Source organism: Cibotium barometz, chromosome 14 (assembly GCF_041138505.1).
Source record: "Cibotium barometz isolate CiBa-2024 chromosome 14, ASM4113850v1, whole genome shotgun sequence".
NCBI lineage: Eukaryota > Viridiplantae > Streptophyta > Polypodiopsida > Cyatheales > Cibotiaceae > Cibotium > Cibotium barometz.
In genome coordinates this window covers 38,647,642-38,668,472 of record NC_141059.1, presented here as the reverse complement: position 1 = coordinate 38,668,472, position 20,831 = coordinate 38,647,642, and the positions used below count along the sequence as shown (strand labels likewise).

Below are 20,831 nucleotides of genomic sequence, written 5' to 3'. Positions count from 1 at the left end.
AACCAGTTAAAGAGTATAGGTTGTTACCTTTCTTTTCAAGAATGGCATGACCAAGTGGTTTCTTTACCACCATTCTTTTTTGCTTCTCTGGGTATGGCCTCTGGCTACAACCAACTGCAATGCACTTGCTTTTGACACATACCTAAGAGTAGCAAAATGTATGGTACCCATGCTTGCAAGGTAATATAAATAGACCAACAACAGATTGGTCCACTTCAAATCCAACGCCAAACCCTGGGCAACTTTCTGTCAAAATCAGCATATTATCCTAATGAAGAAGAATCTTTGGTGGTCATGGAATGATTATCATGCTAGAGTTCTCTAACTTCACACCCAGTATGAAAGCTCTACTAGCACTCGTTTTCTCCACATCCTCATTCTTGTGGTCTAAATCGGCCTACAAACACAAACAAAGAGGAAATGAACATGGCATGGAGTTTCTTCATATTTAGAAAACACATATACATATCTTTGCTTTTTCAAGAGCTTCTCTAGCATTAGGGCCAAAAATGCCTAAAAAAGGGCTCTTTACTAATCTCGTGATTAAGAAAAGAGCCAAAGAGAGTGTGACACGTGCACAAGAATATGGTATTCTTGTCTCCTCTACTTTGGAGGTAGTAGAGTCCATTTCGAGCTTTTTTCCTCTAATTTAGCCAAAATCTCCAAATTCAGACGGATTGTGGTGGTCCCTAGGATCCGTTATACTGACAAAAGCTGTCAAAAGATTTGAAAAAAGATGGCATGTAGTTAATGCCGAAATTTTTGAAGTTTGGACAAACTACCTCCAATATTCCTTTTGGCGTCCATACCATTTTCATTCTTCTTCTCAACGTCTAGAAGCTCTCATCTTCTAGCTCTCTCTCATCTCTTTTTCGACCTCACTGAGCTTCATTGCATATTCTAGCTCTCTCATCTCTTTTTCAACTTCACTGAGTTCCATTGTCTCATTCTCTTGCTTCTATTCTATATGGAATCCACAAGACGTCCTTCTCGTTCAATAAACTCTTGTGTCGTATACAACAAAAGGGATGATGGAACTTGGGACCTCATGAAAGGGATCTCACACAAGTAAGAAAACAAAAAGAGAGGATACAAAATACCATTGGAAGGGATGCATCTGAAGGTTGGTTTGCTCAGGTCCAACATGTTTACATGGCAAGGGATATGTACTTACCTCCAACTCAACATATTCCCATGCAAGTACATTGTAAGTTGTAGTTCAAGTTTGCAAATATGTTTTTTCTTTTAATACAAGTTTTAACTTCAGATTTCTTCAAATATCTTTCCCTTAACAAGTTTTGAGTGGTAGCTTGTGGGTGGAGAGCTTCAGTGGTACTTTCCAAGCCATTCACATAGAATTTGCAGAGCTCATGTATGGTGACCAGAATGTGGCTTTTTTTTAGTAAGGGTAATCTTTTTGTATACTGCGCACAGAACGTTGTTCCCCCAAAACCAGGTGTGTATGGGCAAATTGAGGATTTAGCAGTGCCAAGCCTTTCTTCTCTTAATTGGGACATTCCAGATGAAGCGATGGTGCAGAGCTTCAAACATAAAATATCCCAGAATATTTAAAAGGCCATGACTCTGGGAAGGATCTTGAGGAGGATACGGTTATCATGGTTTGTGCCTCTACATGTATTTGTAGCTTGCTTTAAAGACTTGCTTTAAAGACGCAGAGTTACAGAGGACAAAGGCATCATGGCTAAGAAGAAACTTCCTAACATAGCATTTGGACAACATTATAGGACTGTTTTGGAAATCTAGAGAGTATGACCATAAGGGTGACTACATAAGGTGCAATGCATGCCCTCAATCGTTGGCTTTGTCTTACAATATCTCTCAACAATCTCTTACTATGGGTTATGATTATAGGAGATACAAACTTAAGTTGGGTATCTGGGAACCTTTGGATTCTGATATAGATTGCATGTCATTTAGGTTTGAGTTGCAGGTTATTCCACACGCTGAAAGAAAGGAGGTCAATGTTACTTCTCAGTGGACGTTAAAAGATGTTAGGAAAACCTTGGAGTTTCTTGACAACACCACCCCTAGTTATAAATTCAAGGTCAATGGTACTACAATTGGAAGAAGAGCTGAATGCTCTATATCTTGTATGAGTTGTTTACCTCCAACTATTGTAATCTTTGAACCATGAATGAATAGACAATTGACATTTTTCTTGACCATTGCCATTTGTGAACAAATATTTAGTAGATAACTACATCTTTCATAAATGAATTGTGATTTATATACAATAAATGGTACAAATACATCTTGCGAGTTACAAAATGTCACTGCGTATGTGTGAAGTTACAAAATATTCTAATGCTCTTGATCTTCACTTTGTTTATTTGGGCTCCTGGACTTTGCCTGCTCTTGATCTCCATTTTGCTTATTTGGGCTCCCAGACTTTGCTTGCTCTTGGGCTTCACTTGGTTGTTTTGGACTCCTAGACTTTGCTTCCTCTTGTCCTTGAGTAGGAATAGCACCGAAGTTAAGGGGCTTTTGAGCAAAGGGCTTCTTTGCACGAGATTTCTTTTGTGAGGTCATCTTTGGCTGAGATGTCTTCTTTGCAGTGGTCTCCTTTGAGGCTTTTTGCATCTTCTCAAATTTTAAAGGAGAATGCAGTAGCAAACCCTTGCCTTTGCCTTTCGGTCTTTTTAGCTTCTTCTCCTTCCCTTTTCTCTTTGAGCCTGATCTCTTGGAGGAGGAGAGTTGGGATCTACAGGCATAATTTCTTTGTCCAATATAATCTCAATACATCTCTCTCTTATCCACCAAATATAAGATTCAGGGTATTTGTTGCACTGCAAAAAAAAAAAGTGGAGTTCTAAGAAAATAATGTACAAATACATTAAGAGCAATGCAAAGGATTCTCTGGGGTTCTTACATTGACTTGTTGTTTTAACAACTTAAAATCTATTGTCCTACAAGCATTTGCAATCACCCTCCATCCACAACTAGTACTGTCAGACTAAATTGGAACCTGAAATAATAGTGTAATTAGATGAAAGCCATCTTCAAACGAAGAAACATCCAAACTGAATTCTCAATAGCTCTTGCTGAAGATACTTGAATGGCTTCTCTGGATCTGCAAGGTCTTCATAATTCTTCTCTAAATATGCTAACACAATTTTGCAAGCACTGCAATAAAGAGCATATCAAATAGGTACAATGTTTGTAACAAAATTGTGATAGTTGATGAAAAGAGATACTATGATAGTTGATGAAAAGAGATACTTACATTTTGCATTGACCATGGATACCAGCTAAGGAGTTCTGAACGTAACCTCTGTATCCAAAACATCAATGAGTATAAGACTCCAATGGTGACTGCAAATAAAACAATAGTAAGAAAATATCTACTCACATGAGTTATGAATTTAAAACTATTAAAAAATACTACCTTTCAACATATGGGATGAATATATAATAGTTTCTCAGGCTGTCATATGCCCTAAAAAACACTTCAATATTTGATCCTGTCTTTGAAAAGATATCACTTGATATTAGAGGATCAACCACAAATATGCTGCTTAAAACCTCTATGGGCATTGTAGAAATGTATACCCTGTAATTAAAGACAGTATAAGTATGCAAAAAGGAGAGAAAAGGACAAAACTGTGGCTAAAGAATGATGCTTACCTCATGCAAGAGAATAATACAGAGTCAGATATTTCAATATCTGTCTTCTCTAACATTACTTTGTCCTCAAGTGAAATGCTCACGTAATATTCATTCTTAGAGTTGGAGAAGACATTGATAATCATTTGACCAAAGACCTTGCCCATTCTATCATAATTCTTAGCACCAAGTCTCTTAACTTCCTCTTTATAAAAATTATCCTCCCTCTCGAGAAGCATCTCTTTTTGGTCAAGTGCTTTTCTTGTTTCATACTCATGTGTAACATCTTCAATAGTAGGCTCGTCAGCTTTTTTTTTGCGGGACGTCTTGGGAGGAATTGTTAAGATATCAAAGGCCCTAGTATCTGCGGTGGGAAGTGGCTTGAGAAATTTATCAAATCTATACCTAAGCCTGCTTACCACCACTGAGAAATCCTTGTTCATTAAAGTGACCCTGTGTGCATGTGCAGCAACAATATAGGCATCATTCATGAAATCTATAAGAAAGTCTTTAGCTGCTTCTTGCAAGCACCACACCACATAACCTTGCCACCTTTTGTATCGGGTATTACTTTTGGTCAAGAGACCAATCCTATCACATATTTGCTTTACTACCCAGATGAAGGCAACCCTTGGGATAAGATGATGAGTATCATCTTGGGCCTTCCTGATCTCTGAAAAACACCTCTTCATATAATACCATCTTGAACTTCTTTTCTTCTTAGGATTGAGGTTGTAGCAACCTGTGCTATCTTTGGATCTCCAGTATATACTTTCCTTGCAGTTTTCTTTGTCCTTGCCATAGATTAAAACTGAGAAATATTTGAGAAACCCAGCAAGAGTAGTCAAAATCCTTTCTAGATTTACAGAAGACCCTCAAACAAGAAGAAATAAAGAAAGGATGTACATGGCCAGTGGTTTCAAAAAGGTACACAAAAGGATGTCCCAAACAAAAGCAAGAAAAAATTGTTCCATATACTTATATGCTAAGCACACAGAGCATATGGAGGTCTCAAAAGTGGTTGCATAAGGTATGACATAAGAAAGGATTTACCAAAGTACTAAGCACACACCATCTCTTGAAACTAAAAAGTGGTTGCATAAGGTATGACAATAAAGGATTGCTAAAGTGCTAAGCACACACAGCATCTCAAAACCAAAGACAATTAAGGAGGTTGCATAAGCTACTTGCAATAAAGGACATGCACAACAATCCGTTAACGGCACGAGTAGGTGGTAAAGTCCCATGAAGATGCAGGCAATTCATGCCGTTTTTACGGATGGCTAAAAACACTACTAGATAAGCCGTTGCCCACAAGCTCCATTTACAATAATCCGTGCAACGGCAGGAATAGGGGGTAAAATCCCATCAACATATAAACGGTTCACGCCGTTACAAATGGCTTAAAAAGGCCTTGCTTGATCTCTCTTGACGCGAATGTCACGCGGTAGTCCACGCCAATCTCAATGTTGAGCATTAACAACCTCAATATTAAGAGCATTAATAAACAATATAAGGAGAATAGGGGGCAAAACTGCATGCTACTTTAGATCCTTTCGCGCAGTTTACGGAAGCAAGAAGATCACAAGGGATCACCTTCAATTTGGGCACGTCAAGCCTTCACTTGGGAATAATGTGGTTGCAATGACAGATCTCTCTCAAAGTTGAAAATGAATAACGCAAGGACATATCTCTCTCAAAGTTGAAAATGAATAATGTGGTCCCACATTTCTATATATACCTCACTGACTGTTGGACACGTGGCACATTGCCATTCGTTGTCTCCAACGGCTAGTGACATGTGGCATGTTCTTATTGGATCTTTCATCAACGGTACATTCCATGTGGCCTTCCATGATTTATTATTATACAAGGTATATAAATGTGGTATATAAATGTTGTCCCTCATTTCATTTTTCCAAAGTATCCGTAAAAACAGTGCGAAGGCTTGATTTATAGAACTTGAAGGTCTCTTTTATCGCACCATTCCGGAATGGCATCTTCCCCATCACCAACTCATGCCTCACCAAGGTCACCATCTCCAATGGGTGGTTCAAAGTATTCATCTCAAAGGTCTACCTCACCAAAAACACCTATTGGTTTGCAGTCTTCACAAATATCTCCATCCAAGTCCAAAGTTCCCAAAAAGAGAGGGCTTTCCAAATCTCCTACATCAATTACAAAATCATCTAAGAAAGTGAAGGAGACAAGCCAACCCTCTGCAACAAAGCCTATTGGGTCCTCAAATCTTTCTCTTAGTGCACTAGATACCCAATCAAAGTCTAGTGTATCCAAAACACTTGGAAGGCTTACAAAGTCACCAAAGGCAAGTCCTATAGCATCAAAAAAATTTAAGTCATCACCCAAGGCTCTTGGTCTTTCTGAGATAGTAGAGGTGTCTCCTACAGAGAGAATGTTGGAATTTCTTATTGAAAGTGGAATTGAGACCTCTTTCTTTCCAGTTGCTAAGGATATTTTCAATCCAGAAATTGATGTTTTGGTGATTATTCATCATACCATGCAATTTATCAAAGAGGACATTGATGAATTTGAGGAACTTGCAGGGCCTTCTATATTGATTGATAATAAGGAGTATGTCCATGTCCTTGTAGGAACCTTATCATCCAAAAGGCTACAGGAGAATGGTGAAAGCTGTTGCATTCATAGTTTTCTCCATTGTCAAATATCCTCTTAGAGGTGAAGAGGAGGACCTTGAGGAGATTGAAGGCTCTTCAAACTTTTGCTTTCTCAAAGATTTAGAGGCAAATGATATAGAGGAGGAACTTGGACTTGATGAGGGGGAGAGGCTTGTCAAGGAAAATGAAATCATAGAATTAAAGGCACATACAATTGTTCAATCACCCAAGGAAGGTGGAGATCCATTACATAAATATATTGTTCCTTCACTGCCAAGTTTTCCTATCAAGGATAAGGAGTATTTACTCCTTACTGATATTCAAAAGTTATTTAACTTGGGAGGACTATTGTCTTGCCATCATTGCAGAGGCTAAAGGGCTCATTGATATTGAGAATGAGCATAATGAATGAATTTGTTGCTTTAGATGTGTCTACTTCAGATGACAAGTTCATTGACCCAACTCATGCTTTATCATTATGTATTAAGAAAGCACAGGAGTCACAACCATTGATCTCCGAAGATGAATTTAATCAACTTCAAGCTTCACTTGGTATTGCTGATTTGGTAGGGAATAGAGTGATTATGTCCAACTTAAAGACATCAAAGAAACCTCAATCTCACTTTGGACATCAGATATACTTGAACAAGATGAAAATCAAAAGGTAAATGAATATGAATCCATACATTATATGAATTTGAATCCATACATTATATTGTTTTAACTTACAATAATTTCACAGTATTCCTTTGGTTTACAATTGGAGCTAGCAGATGAAGACAACTTCTTAGGGAGAGGTAAAGGCTCAAGGCAAGCAGGATCTAGCAAGAAAGATACTCCATTTGGACACTATTTGTCCAATATGGATGAGAATATTTTCCATGTGTTGCAAAGCCAGTTCTCCGAGGATGTACACTGGCTTATACTTTGTATTAAAGCTCTTTGCAGACTGTATGGCTTCTTAACTATACAAGCCAATGCTAACAAAATAATGTTTCTTGAGAAGACAGCTGCTACTAGAATTTTTGTTTATGGCCCTGGGTTTTCCACCTCTAGAGCAGGATATTTTTTGACATACTCTGCGTATGCTCTAGTTGCAAATAAAACCGATGTAAACACACTAGGTGGCTACAATAGAAGGAAATTTCTATGCTCCAAGGGAGCACTGACAAAGGATGATGATGTGAAAACTTTGGAATAGACTTTTTGTACATACTTCGGATTACAATAGATGCCTTTTGTACAAAGTCATAAATACAACAGTTCTCTTTTTTGACAGTGTTATGTGTCCGAAATGCCATTTTTTTGCATTCTTTGTAGTTGTCTTTTGAAAAACCAGAATAACTCTGCAAGAGCATTGCTTCTTGTAGCCCCTCCACCATGTCTTGTGCTCCAAAAGAATAACTCTGCAAGAGCATTGCTTCTTGTAGCCCCTCCACCATGTCTTGTGCTCCAAAAGAATGATGTGCGTGCCTAGTAATGTGACTTTTCCATCCCTTGGTTACTGTATGTTGCTAGGGGTCCATGCTCCTCAACAAAATATGGCCCATGTACATGGAGGATGTGCTGCATAACGAAAATAAATAAATTAGCATGTCAATTCCACTAAGTGTATCATGAATACAAAGGAGTCTTACCAAATAGCATGTGATATCTTTTTCTCCCCATGCTTCTTTGATTATTTGAATGAGATTTGTAATAGAACTTTTGTACTCTTGCGCATATGTAGCTGATGTCTTCTGTTGTCTAAGAACATTTAAAAAGATGTCAAGATGCTTCCAAACCTCCATTCTAAGATTTGCTAGCCATGGTGTACTGGCAACATTTCGTGACCTCACACAATTCTTTCCAACAATCCCATGTAACATTCACTTATTTTTTACTATGGTTTTCTAAAAATCTTTTGGCTTTTACACTTCACATGGAGACATCTGCCAAGACATCTCGTGTTTTCCCTAGAACTGTTGGATCTTTCCTTAAATGAACTTGACCCCCATGAAATCCCATTTTGATAACAATGCTTCACATTTATCAATACATTGATCTGCCACCAACGATGTTGGTTTAATAGAATATGCATAATCAAGATGCAATCTCAGAAGCTTGTCAATTATTCTTATCTCTGCATGCAAAGTGCATATGTGAACATTCTTAAGAGAGATAGGAAGAATGGGATCCCAAATGTCTTCTTTATTCTTGAACTTACTCAGATCTATAGAGTCTCTCATTGGGACTCTCCTTGCTAGTTGCAAATAGTCGCAAACTGCTCCACTCTTTTGATCCCATACCTTCCATACAATAAATGCAAGGATACTTTGCATTAGCCCCATTGCATATTCCAAGCATACATTTGATAGTATTTAAGTCAGCACCCAAATGCCATTCCACTTTGAAATTGCCAACGCCATCAACTATGAACATATCTCCAGTACTTTGGGATTGAATGATATTAGGGATACCTGCGTGGGAGAACAACGATTTGAGGGTTTGATGATTTTCAGTTGACTGAGCTGCACCAATCCACCAAAGCTCCATCTCCGACTGGATTTTATGTTATGGTTCCTCTCCTCTACCATTGTTGTACTCAATTGCCCTATTCATGATGAATATGCTCACTCTTTCCATCTTTTGTCCTTTTTGGATCTGTTCCTCATCCAGCTTCAACATGAACTTTAGCACACCAACACATTCTTCTACAGTAATTTTATACATATGCACCATTGCAATTTGTACTTTTCTAAGATCCACCCATATATTGTTGAATGAATTGTAGACAAATGTACTCTTTTTCTTCTGCTTCTCATAAGGCATTATCCCTTTAATATGTATGTACTCTCCAAAAATACTCGAATTTTTTTGATTCATAGTAGTCCTAGCAGTAGAAACAGAAAGGTAAAGAATTAACGATAGACATTAGAGTATAATCCACTGTGCAAGGGTATAAGAGAAAAGAATAGAATAGAATAGAGAAGAAGAGAGAGAGAGAGAGAGAGAGAGAGAGAGAGAGAGAGAGAGAGAGAGAGAGAGAGAGAAGTGTAGTATAATGAGTTGGATGAAGAAGAGACATAAGAAAAGTATGATTATGAGTCCGTGTCATAAGGGGAGAGTGAGTGGTATGCTGAAAGTGAAGAAGAAACAAGTGAGTTTTCCCATTGGCAAGTTGGACGGGCCTCTTTACTTGATTTATTAATCTTAAGTGTTGTGATTTCATAAGCTTTGGAAACATAAAGCAATGAGTGCTACCCGAGTCAACTAAAAAATGAACATCCCGATTGTTAAATCTTTCCTTTTACTCTTATCACTGAAGCATGTGCATGAGATGCAGAGAAACCATACATTTCATTATAGGTTTAGGCAACTCACCTTGTTCCCCCGCTTCCTTGATCGTCGGATCCATCTCAATCAACTTCTCTTGCATCTTTGATGGAGTCCCCAAATTGAATTTAGCTTTGTTTGGGCACTCAAATGTGCGATGTCCCACATCTAAAACACAACCCGAGCCTCCTTGCTCGCTCAATAAACTAGGGATCATTCTGCCATTTTGCTGGTTTCTGGTTCTTCTGATTCCCAACGTTTTGATTATTGGACTGATTTTGATTTCCAGAATTTTAAAAATTTGCATTCTGCTTACCCCACTGATTGTAGGACACAGATCCTTGGCTTTTCCCACTATAATAATTTTCATCTTTTTACTGCATATTACGCCCTCCTTGAAACTTGGAATCATTAGAAAATTCAGATCTACGTGGAATACCTAAGTTTTGAAAACCTTGAAGACGATGGCCAATCAGAATTAACCTTGATTTTGTAGCCTTTTGTTGATTGTATTCTTCCATCCTTTCAAAATTCTCAACTTTGGATACAACATCTAAGAAATCCCGCGATCATGTAGAGGAGGTCCTCCTTCAAGCTCTCTACAAATTTGTGAGTAAGAGCCTCACCCAAGACTTCAAATGCATACTTGTGTAAACGAAGAAATTTCTCCTTGTACCCATCAATAGAAAGATCGTGTTTTCCCTCTTGGACCTGCTTGAAATTGTAAAATTCCATCTTCTTTTCCATATAGTAATGAGAAGAACAATACCTCTTTTCTGTAGCAGCCCAAGATTCAGCCCAGATAATTGATTCGTTTGGTTTCTCTCGAATTTGTACATGGGACTTCCACCATAATTTTACGACACCGCACAATTGCAGTGAGGCAGTTTTAGCCTTTTCCTCCTCATCGAATTCTCAAAAGGCAAAGAAATCCTCCAATTCTTTAAGCCAAGCCTCAAGATCTTCTCCTGTCTTCTTTTCACTATCAAATTTCGAGAGTTTTTCTTTCGTAAAAACTTGCTTTAGGGCAAATTCGGCCACATTTTCTTGTGCTTTAGCTCTTTTTTGAATTTCTGGTTCACGATTAACATCGGGAGGAATCTCTACATAAATCACCACAACACCCGAATCACTCTCGTTCTGATTTGAAGGGTCTCCTTTAGCTTTGTTTAATTCTGCGGTCAATCGTTCAATAAGCTAATCTTACTCGACCAACCTTTGTTGAATTGCGTTATTATCAACCATCTTTCAAGCACGATCAAGGATGCAACCGCTATGATACTACTTGTGAGGCTTCGGCTCAATAATCACAATATAATTTAAGAAAATAGAATTTGCATAAATTTTTAAGGCAGAATGAGAACAATTCTATTTATAATCAAGAAATCTTATAACAATGTGATATAAAGCACTCTTGGAGGAAAGAGCTCGAACCACCCGACCACCTCCAAGCTATCTCACTCACACTCTCACTTTCATGAAAAACTCGCACTCACACTCGCACATGCACTCACTCACACTCTCAACCTCTCTTCTTCGATTTTCTGTGTATTCCTCTTTTTCACGGAACACCAAAAGTAGCCCTTTCTGAAGCTTTCTCGATCCGCATAACATATTTTTGGCGATGTCGCCCTTTTTGAAAAAAGCGTGTTTGGGAAGATTTCTTCACACAGTCATAATTTTCATGAGATTACATTTTTATTGTAACACTTCATAATTTCGTATAAATATTTTTCATAAATTTATATTGTAGAAAGTGTGTAGAATGTTTTGTTAAGACATCTAACGTGTTTTGACAAAATTTTATGTTGCAAAAAAAATTAGTTTTGGTCATTTTCAGGCAGTTGCCATTTTTGTGAAGAGTTTTGATTAGGTTGGAGATGGAATTAGAAGAAGTTTTGTATGAGAGAGTTTTTTCATTTTGTACATAGAACAACTTTCGTCAAGTGAAAATTTTGTGATTCACATTATTTCACATCCGTTTAGTGACTCCAAAGTGGGTTTTGAGTGGTTTTATGCTAAAAATGTGCCTAGATTTTCGTGTCGAGACATTGCAAGTGCTAAATGGAGGTCAAGGACAAAGATTTAGCCTCGGATGAAGAGACACAAGTCGAAGAGGAGAATAGAATGTTCGAGATGAGCTATTGAGCATCCTCATCGGATCACCGAGGCACGAGTGGCACGCCATGGAAAAGGGTTGTTTTCCCAGTGTTTAAAAAAATATAATCTCATGGAAATGATGACCGCGTGTGAAGAAAACTTCCCAAACATACTTTTTTTTAAAAGGGCGACATTGCCAAAAATATGGCATAGAGATCGAGAAAGCTCCAAAAAGGGCTACTTTGGCTTTTGACATGAAGCAGAGGAATAGGCAAAAAAGCGAAGAAGAGAGATTGAGAGTGCAAGCGAGTGCGTGTGCGAGCATGAGTGCGAGTTTTTCATAAGAGTGCGCGAGAGAGATCGGGGATAGTCGGATGGTTTGAGCTCTTTCCTCCAAGAGTGCTTTATATCAGATTGTTGTAAGATTTCTTGATTATATATAAAATTGTTCTCATTCTGCCTCAAAAATTAGTGCAAATTCTATTTTCTTGAATTGTATTGTGATTATTGAGCCAAAGCCTCACATTTATATACGAACTCATATACTTTTTATCAATGTGGCATATATAGAATCATTGTTCTCTATGTAAATAACCCCCCTTTGATATATAATCATTGTTCTCTATGTAAATAACCCCACTTTGATAGAAAATCACCACAAAGCGATCTCATAAACACAACATACGCTTAGTGCTAAGTTGAGACGATTCATCTTAGTTGTATGCATTATTGTTTGGGGATTGAGGTCTAGCAAAATCCATGCAACATCTTTCTCTTAGCTCATTTGGCATGCGTGAATGTAAGAAGTCGATAGCTCGATGAAGGTTGACCAAAACTTGTCTATTGAAGACACTTTCAAGTGTACAGGAAGTTGATCAAAATTCTAGTCTTCTCATGAAATACCAAACCACACATGAAATTTTCACTTGGTGTTTTGTGTAGGCTACCATTACAAAGGTGGGTTTGATGACTTGACATAAGTTAACAATCTAGACACCTATTGAAACAAAGAGAGCAAGTATGAAAAACCATGACGAAGCACTTTGTTTGGATCAAAGCAAAGTATTAGATTCATAATCAAAAGACTCCTAGCAATGATAATCACAATAAACAAGTAGGAGACTCAACGTCAAGGCCTTACATATACATTGCTTAATCTTACCCATAAGTGAGACTCCAAACAAATAGATTGATTTGTAGCCATGAAGGAAGATTTCTAGATCCACATGGGTTGCTCCTTCATGAACACATTGTCCATGTAACAAGCGCATTGCGCGTGTTTAGTTCATGTGACCCTACATCATCCATGGCATCAATCTCTAACCTTTTTGACTTCAATATTCACATCTTTCTCTCAATTACAAACAATCTTAGACCAACAAAACCATAGATCAAGGCACAAATAAGAAGCTATGCTTCCCTCAATCACCATAGTTCCAACACTCCTCCTTTGTGATGGAATTTAATGTCATGGATCACAATAAATAAGTAGGATACTCAAAGCCAAGGCCTTATGTTTACATTGCATAATCTTGCTCAGAAGTGAGACTCCAAACCAATAGATTTGATTTGTAATCTTGAAGGAACACTTCTAGATCCACATGGGTTGTAGTCTTGAAGGAACACTTCTAGATCAACATGGGTTGTCCCTTCATGAACACATTGTTAGCACATTGCATGTGTTTAGTTCATGTGACCCTAATTCATCCATGGAATCAATCTCTACCCTTTTTGACTACCGTATTCACATCTTTCTCTCATTTACAAATAATCTTAGACCAACGCAACCATAGATCAAGACACATATAAGAAGTTATGCTTCCCATGTTACAAGTTCATAGCTTAAGTAAACCCACCCATGCGTCTAAAGTCCTAGACTAGGAATTCGATCACTACTTGACAATGAGCAAATCTTACACCCAAGGTAAGATTCAGGTAAAGTTCTACAACTTACACGTTCCATGCTCATAGTGAACATCGAAGAACATAGTTGCTACTCACAAACAACATTTTAGATGTGATGGCATGACAAAGTTTTCAAGCGTTTTGAATGGCCTCAGACTCTCATGTTTCTTTTAGAAAGCCCTTCCGACACCTCTTGAAAAGTCTTTTACACCTTCGGGTAGGATAAACCCCTTGCTTGCCCACAAACCATAAAGCAAAGAACCTACCATGCTCAAACTCATCTTCAAGAGTGCATTGACGAAATCATGGAGAACTTGCCGAACTATGGTACATTAGCCCTTTGTCTATGATTTTCATGATACACTTTGGAATGCCATTGCCACCTACTAAGATGGGAAAGCTTAAGCCAATCTTGTGCCAAAGGCTTAAAAGCATTGGTGATTAGGATTGCAATGTAGGCAAGCTGAGCCTTGAGGCATTGGGGCGACCAACAACGGGACAATTGGGCTTTGTCAAGCTGGCCTTTAAAGCACTTAAAGCATAGCATGTATATATGTGTGTTCAACTGTGAGGAAGATCTAGTAGCCAATAAGCACATTTGGAGGCCATTGTTGAGGTGTGTCATTAGCAAACAATGTGCACCCTCAGGCTATCTTCACCCTTCTTTTCCAAACGGACTATGTTTAACATGTTGATCTTTAGGTAAAGGGATCAGTATATCCACTTGATCTTCTTACTCAATAGCCTCCTTTAAATGGAGGGGGTGACATATCGACTCTCAAAAGGACTCGCAACTACTGGAGAAATTATAGCTGGTATTGTTTGGCAGATAACTTTTTGAACTGCTTCAAGAGAGGCTCACATTATACTCGTGATACCTAAGCATTAGAGAAAATTAACCCTTTTTAATATCAAATCACAGGAATAAACATTTTTCCAGCCCCTCCTTCACTTGTATACATTATTCTGTTAAATTTTGCAATGCATGCTTATTTGTAAAGTGCATTGGATTGCAGTAACGTATACAGGAGTACTTTTAAGGGGTGATTCTCGGCTCATGTCAAGAATGCTTTTCTACAAAATAAAAATCTTCTAAATGAACATTCTTTTTATGACTTATCCTTCATTAAATCTAAATCTTTCTTTAAAATAATCGTTTAGCTTGGGAGCTTTTTAGTCAGCATTATTATTTGATCAAAAACATTTAATTGCACTCCATGGCTGGGCAATAGTAGCAATTACCCACTAAATAAAGTTTCTAGCATTCCTTGGAAGACACCTTTATGCTGAAGCATTGACAGGGTAATGCAAAGAGCATCAAAGACTCCAGACATGCCACCATGCTTGAATGACTACACATGTACAAATGAGAAGATTATGTACTTCATAATCATGCTCAAAGCCCACTTAATCTCTTGCATACAAATTCTGGAAGCCTTTTATTCTCCTACTCAAAATTACAACAGCTCTAGAAAGCTGGAATTATCAGGAAATCATAAAACTTGTAAATGTCTGCCTGCTTCCTGGACGTTTATTCATGGATGCAACTCTTCTTCTACCAATCCATGCATTATCGATCCTCTAAATGTGTGACATTGAATTGATACAAGATTTATTATTTGAAACAGAGAGTACTAACTCGAGTATGTCTTGGACATCATCTTCCGTGTGTGCATGCATCAGCTTATCCCTGCCACCAAATCAGTAGCGGTGGAAGTTTACCTGCTTAATATAGAAGTTCTTCAAAAACAGGGTCTACACTCTCCTTCCAATCACCTTTGTACATCTCCAAAAGTTTCTCTGCTGGTGTTATCCCTGTGAACACAAACTTCGATTTAGTTCTCTGAGATACAAACCATCCAGTCCCCAAAAAGACCTGCTACATTTGCAAACCTTTCTAAGGGTTTGTTTTCAAACGCAAGACGATTGCAGACTGTTAACAATAACCTATTGTATGGCACTCTCAGGAGGACCGCCTTTTTCCTGGGCTGCGCACCTGTCTTCCCTTCTAGTTCTCTGTCCTGGACGCCCACAACATGCTATGTTTGCAAACCCTTTTAAGGGTTTGTTTTCAAACGCAAGACAACTGCAGATTATTAACAACCCTATTATATATCAAATCTCAGGACCACCAGTTTTTTCCCAGGCTGCAGACCTGGCTGCCCTTCTAGCTGTCTGTCCTGGACGCCCACATCATGCATACGTGCACACACAAGGGGGGAGGAGCAATCCCCTAGAATCTAAAAAGAACTAACGCAAATCATAAACCTTCATTAGATTGGAATATATCCAACCTTACAAATTGAGAATAATAATAGACACACACCATGAAAATAATCATAAACCTTCATTAGATTGGAATATATCCAACCTTACAAATTGAGATAATAATAGAGACACACACACACACACAAGGAAAATAATGGAAAATTTTTTGCAATGAATAAAACGACATAAATAAGACAATAATAAACATGGAAATTTCTTTGCAATAAATAAAACGACATAAATTAAAAAATACAATGAGTTCAACTGATAGAGTGATTACTAAAACACGAGACTTAGCAAGTTATGATCTAAATCATGAAAACTAGTTTATAAAAAATGTGTGACAGAGAGAATTAAACATACCCAAAGGATCTATCAGATCCTAGGATTGTCGCTTTTGCAAGAAGGCAAAAAAATCAGATTACTAAGCAAGTATTTTTAGGCAAAGAAAAAAAAATTGCTCCATTGCAACCATGTGGTAATAAACAGGACAAAAATAAAAGCAAACCACCCTGCAGTGAATCATCTGTGAGTAAACGAGTCAGAAATCGCACCTGTGCTAACAACTTCGATGATTTCGTTCAGGAATCCTGCCTCCTTGTAGCCTCTTCTTTGCAACCCCTCCTTTTTGTTGTAGTAAGAAAGGAGAACAAGTTTAATAACACCAAGCTAATCACTTTTGAACTTTAATTATTATGCATGGCAATGAAGGCTCCAAACCAAAACAGCTCTTCGCGCAAACCAACCTTTGCAATGTTCACCACGTCCTGTGCCACGTGCTTTAAGAACCCATCCCTAAAGGGTGTCTTCAATCCCAAGCTTGGTACCTACAAAAAAGCTTGTTACAATCAGTAACTTAGTTTCTTGGCAAACCAAACTTTTCACAGAATATTTTAAAACAAATATGACTGCATTGAGTCTCACATGCATCGTCCTCAATTATTGGTTGCATGTGTCATGCCAAACTATCAGTTAGTGTTGGAGTTAGGCCACTAGTTGGGATTAGGGTTACAATTTGGTAGGAAATCAGCCCATGTTGTGAGCCCTAATGTAGAAAGGGGACAAAAGAGGTTGTCTGTGAATGTAGCTAACAAAAAACGTAGTTTAATGCAAGTAACGCAAGTTAACCCCCGAGAGGGGCCTCTGAGAAGCTTCAACGCATGCCAGGGGACCAAAGGTGACCACTACTGAGGACGGCCAAGTACACAGTCTTTGTACAGCTCTTCCCCCCTGGGTGGAGGCAGTGGACAACCAGCTTGCCCAACAAAGCTCTGCTCTGCACCAAGGTTGCATTTAAAACCCGTTTTTTATTATTTAGGACATTTTGGACTTGCAAACAGGAGGATACTTGCTAGCCTGCCGTGTTTCATCATGGACGGTTGGACAAATGGAAAGTGTTAGATTGGGTGAAAGATGGTCGTCCATAGGTTTCCTTGTAGGTTTTTGTGCTGACAAGGCGAGTTCGGAATGTGAGCCTTCGCACTAGACACAAAAGATCTCGCAGATCTTGGGCACCTTGGATGAGCTTTGCTTGGATCTTTTTACTTCTATGAACGGGCACTTTATATGGACACCATGCAACTGAGGCCAATTACAATGCAGCGATATGTTCGAGTACCTAGGTGGTTGTTGGACACCCTTCGGGAGTCAGGTGTCACGGAGCTACCCTCCGAGTGGACCACAGAGGACGGCCCTCAAAGATCCTCTGTGTATTCCAAGCACATGTGGCAGCCATAAGTGACAGCCACAGTAAGTCATGCAGCACATTTGGAGCGAGGGGACAGCTCAAAATGCTCACAAAGCCCGTAGAGTAAGCCACTCTTACAATTCAAAGCAAGTTGCAAAAACATGTTTGCTACAAATACTAGCAAATACAAAAAGTCACTTTATTCACCACTCAACAAATCACCTTGTTTCTCAACATCAGATGTTCCTCTGGGGTCCAATCTCTTGTCATCTCCAATGCTGCTTGAAGTGATGTGTCATCATAGAGCAGGCCTACCTGTGGAAAAAAACATACTTCTCAAATTAATTATATTGCCCTTTTTTAACCCCAAATTTTTTTTTCCAATTGCCACGTTACAGCCCACCATGGTAAAATTTATCCCTGAGATTTTGACTTTAATGAAAATATTTACCCAAAATGCTGGCAATGCACAGAGTTTTCTCCATGGACCCCCATCAGCTCCTCTCATTTCCAAAAACTTTTTGAGCCTCACCTGGAGAAACACATGCACACCAAACTACTCATGTAATACACCTGCAGGGCAACCAATACTATGTGTAATAACTTACTATTTGTTCAAGCAGCATAAGAAGGATCCTTAGTCAGGACAAAACCTCTGGAAATATTGTTGTTAAATGATTCTCCCAGTCATTGATTGTAGCCTTCTCACCAGGCAAGTTAGGTAACTTACCCACCATAAAGTCCTGTAAAGAGTATAGAAGCCACAATTGAAGCATAGTAAGCCAGTAGGGATTCCATCCAGCAGTCACATTCGGTATAACTAAATCCAATAAGAGAACTGAAAAAAATTGTACAGCAACGTTAGGAGTATTAAGCACATACTCTGAAAGACATGCCGGAACAATCCACGTAGCGCTTGTTGCGATAGGCAAAGTACATCGGAACATCCAAGGCATATTCTACATATTTCTCAAATCTATATAATTTAGAGACAAGAAGCGTGTTAGAGACCTTGCCTTTATCGCACATAAAGAACCAACACTAATTTTTTAAAAGCAATGCACACATCACATTTAATGTATTTTAGCATCACCAAACCATTGGCACATACTGATGACAACACTATTATTTTCCTCGATTGTTAAAAAATTAACAAGATGCAGCTTAAGGATAGAACATACTTGGCTATTGGAGTTAATAATCCCATAAAACTATGAGTGTTTATGCTAGTCCGTTTTTGTGGCTTTCAGAGACTTTTGAATAAAACTCGTTTCTCTCTAAGTAAAAAATTTCCAAGAAATTCCTTTTAGTTAAATACTCTCAACACAAGATAGTTGGACAGTTTTAAAACAGATCTTTCCTCATGGTCCTGATTTAGGCAGTTTTCCCAAGAAAACATTCTAATTTTTGGAGTTTTGCTTAGAAAACACCTTTGATCATTTTAAGCACCCTACAAATACAAGGAAAAAAATATTTTGGACTTTTATAAACAATTGGCACGTACCTTCCAATACCATTTTCCACACTTTTTCTCAAAAGCAAGCCTATTACAAGTTTTTAAACGCATTTTTCGTATTTTTGATAATCATATATCTGCTAGCTATATGATTTCTTTTCAAAATTCTTACCATGTGTAGAGGTATGCTTACCAAGCACACTCAAGAAATTTCATAGTTTTATGAGTTTGTTTGATTATCTAAAACCCCTTTTTTTTTGAAGCCGCTTTTATGGCTCAATTACAGAGCTAGTGTGAGGAACTAATACCTATACAAGTGAGGAGGCGTGCACATCTGGGTGTGCCTGGATCTAGCCTAGCCCATGAGGTAAATTTACGATTACCAAGACCCCTAATGCAAGCAAGGTGGTCTCTGATCTCAAGGCCTTGCCTTCAGGTGACCATCCTTCTCTCTCCTACATTCAAAGGTGGTCTAGAGCAGCCAAGCCTGTACTTGGGTTGGTGAGTGCAACTACTTTCCTTCTGTTCTCTGTGCGTATGTGTCGGTGTGTTCACTGCTCTAGATGCAAATTGGTCCCTGATCTCTTCACGATTACACTCATAGAGACAACTGATTCAACACCGTGGCACTTCAATGGCACAAAAAGAAATGCTGAAGCATAAATTAAATTAAAAAGAAGACACACAGTGAGCTTAAGGAACCAGAACTTACCCAAAATCATCATTAAAAACAAACGGTAGCATGCCAGTTCGGTTATTGTCTACATCCTTCCAGATTTCACTGCAAACCAAGCATGGCAGTAAGCCACAACTATAAAGAAAAGCTAAGAAATGATTTAGAATATACCTCACCAACTAATATAAGGGTGACTGGTTAGGTGTGCACTCTTTCGTCCTGTCCGGCTGCTTGCAAATCTTCAAAGCAGGTGGACGACAGTTTTGTTGCTTCAAACAACAGTGGACAGCGGCCACACAGAATGCTTTGAAGAGAAAACAGGTGGGCCAGCTGCAGCAAAGAAGCTGATTGGAGGACGTTGTGATAGAGGAGCTCATCACACTAGACATGACCCCAAAAAAAAAAAAAAAAACGTTCTCTTGGCTGTGAGACTAGGTGGTCTGGGCAACACTTGTCCGATGGATGTGAGAATAGGGAGGCTGGCGGCCGTAATCAAGTATCTGATGATGGACATTATAGTCGCCTCATTTGCCTTTCCTTGAAGCTTAGTCGTCCAGACCTAGTGAAGCCGGCCTAACTTTTTGAATCAAAACTAGACTGAGCGTTTCCTTGGAATCTATTCAAACAACCTCAAATTGTTGACACACTGCATTGAAAGATGAACAACAGTTACAATTATAAACTTCAACCTGGCTAACCTTCTAAAGCTTAAGAACCCATTGGGCTTCCCTTCTGTGAAAGGAGAATTCGCAAAGAGAGCTGTTGCAATCTATAAATTCATTCAGAAAAGTGAGAAGGCTTTACCAATCCATAGACAATCTGAACTTTTAAAGATCCACTGACTACATTGATGCCAAATGACTCACAGGCTGTAATGCAAGGCCAACTCGAAATTTGTTCACCATATCGTCCTCAGAACTGAAATCCAAGTTCACCTGTACATAGGATTTTGCAAAACTTCAAATCTAGTCTCAATTGTATTAATGCCCACTATCAAAAAAACTTGAAAACTTCACAAAGTTTACTGTTGCAACTCATAGTACATGGGCATAATCTATGGGGTAAATCTTTCATAATTGATACATCTAAACAGGCCTAGGATTCCCTGATTAGCACAGGCATAACATTCTATAATTTGGACATCTAAACTAACTCACAGTCAGT

At 38.5% G+C, this 20,831-nt stretch overlaps 1 protein-coding gene across 3 annotated transcripts in view; it reads right to left on the bottom strand.

Moving 5' to 3' along the window:
• Positions 1 to 14,945: 14,945 nt before the first annotated feature.
• LOC147631997 (glutamate--cysteine ligase A, chloroplastic-like) overlaps positions 14,946 to 20,831 on the bottom strand; it is a 69,737-nt gene continuing 63,851 nt past the window's right edge. For 2 of the 3 annotated variants that reach the window (XM_086808547.1, XM_086808546.1), the window contains 10 exons: positions 20,534 to 20,602; positions 20,366 to 20,436; positions 19,704 to 19,772; positions 18,418 to 18,511; positions 18,189 to 18,278; positions 17,987 to 18,067; positions 17,758 to 17,850; positions 16,595 to 16,675; positions 16,403 to 16,472; positions 14,946 to 15,395 (listed from right to left, as the gene is read on the bottom strand). In XM_086808547.1, the coding sequence (XP_086664673.1) occupies positions 15,307 to 15,395; positions 16,403 to 16,472; positions 16,595 to 16,675; positions 17,758 to 17,850; positions 17,987 to 18,067; positions 18,189 to 18,278; positions 18,418 to 18,511; positions 19,704 to 19,772; positions 20,366 to 20,436; positions 20,534 to 20,602 (807 nt within the window). In that variant the 3' untranslated portion in view covers positions 14,946 to 15,306. Of the gene's footprint in view, positions 15,396 to 15,576; positions 15,821 to 16,402; positions 16,473 to 16,594; positions 16,676 to 17,757; positions 17,851 to 17,986; positions 18,068 to 18,188; positions 18,279 to 18,417; positions 18,512 to 19,703; positions 19,773 to 20,365; positions 20,437 to 20,533; positions 20,603 to 20,831 lie in introns of all 3 variants that reach the window. The other variant, XR_015267406.1, reaches the window with a different exon arrangement.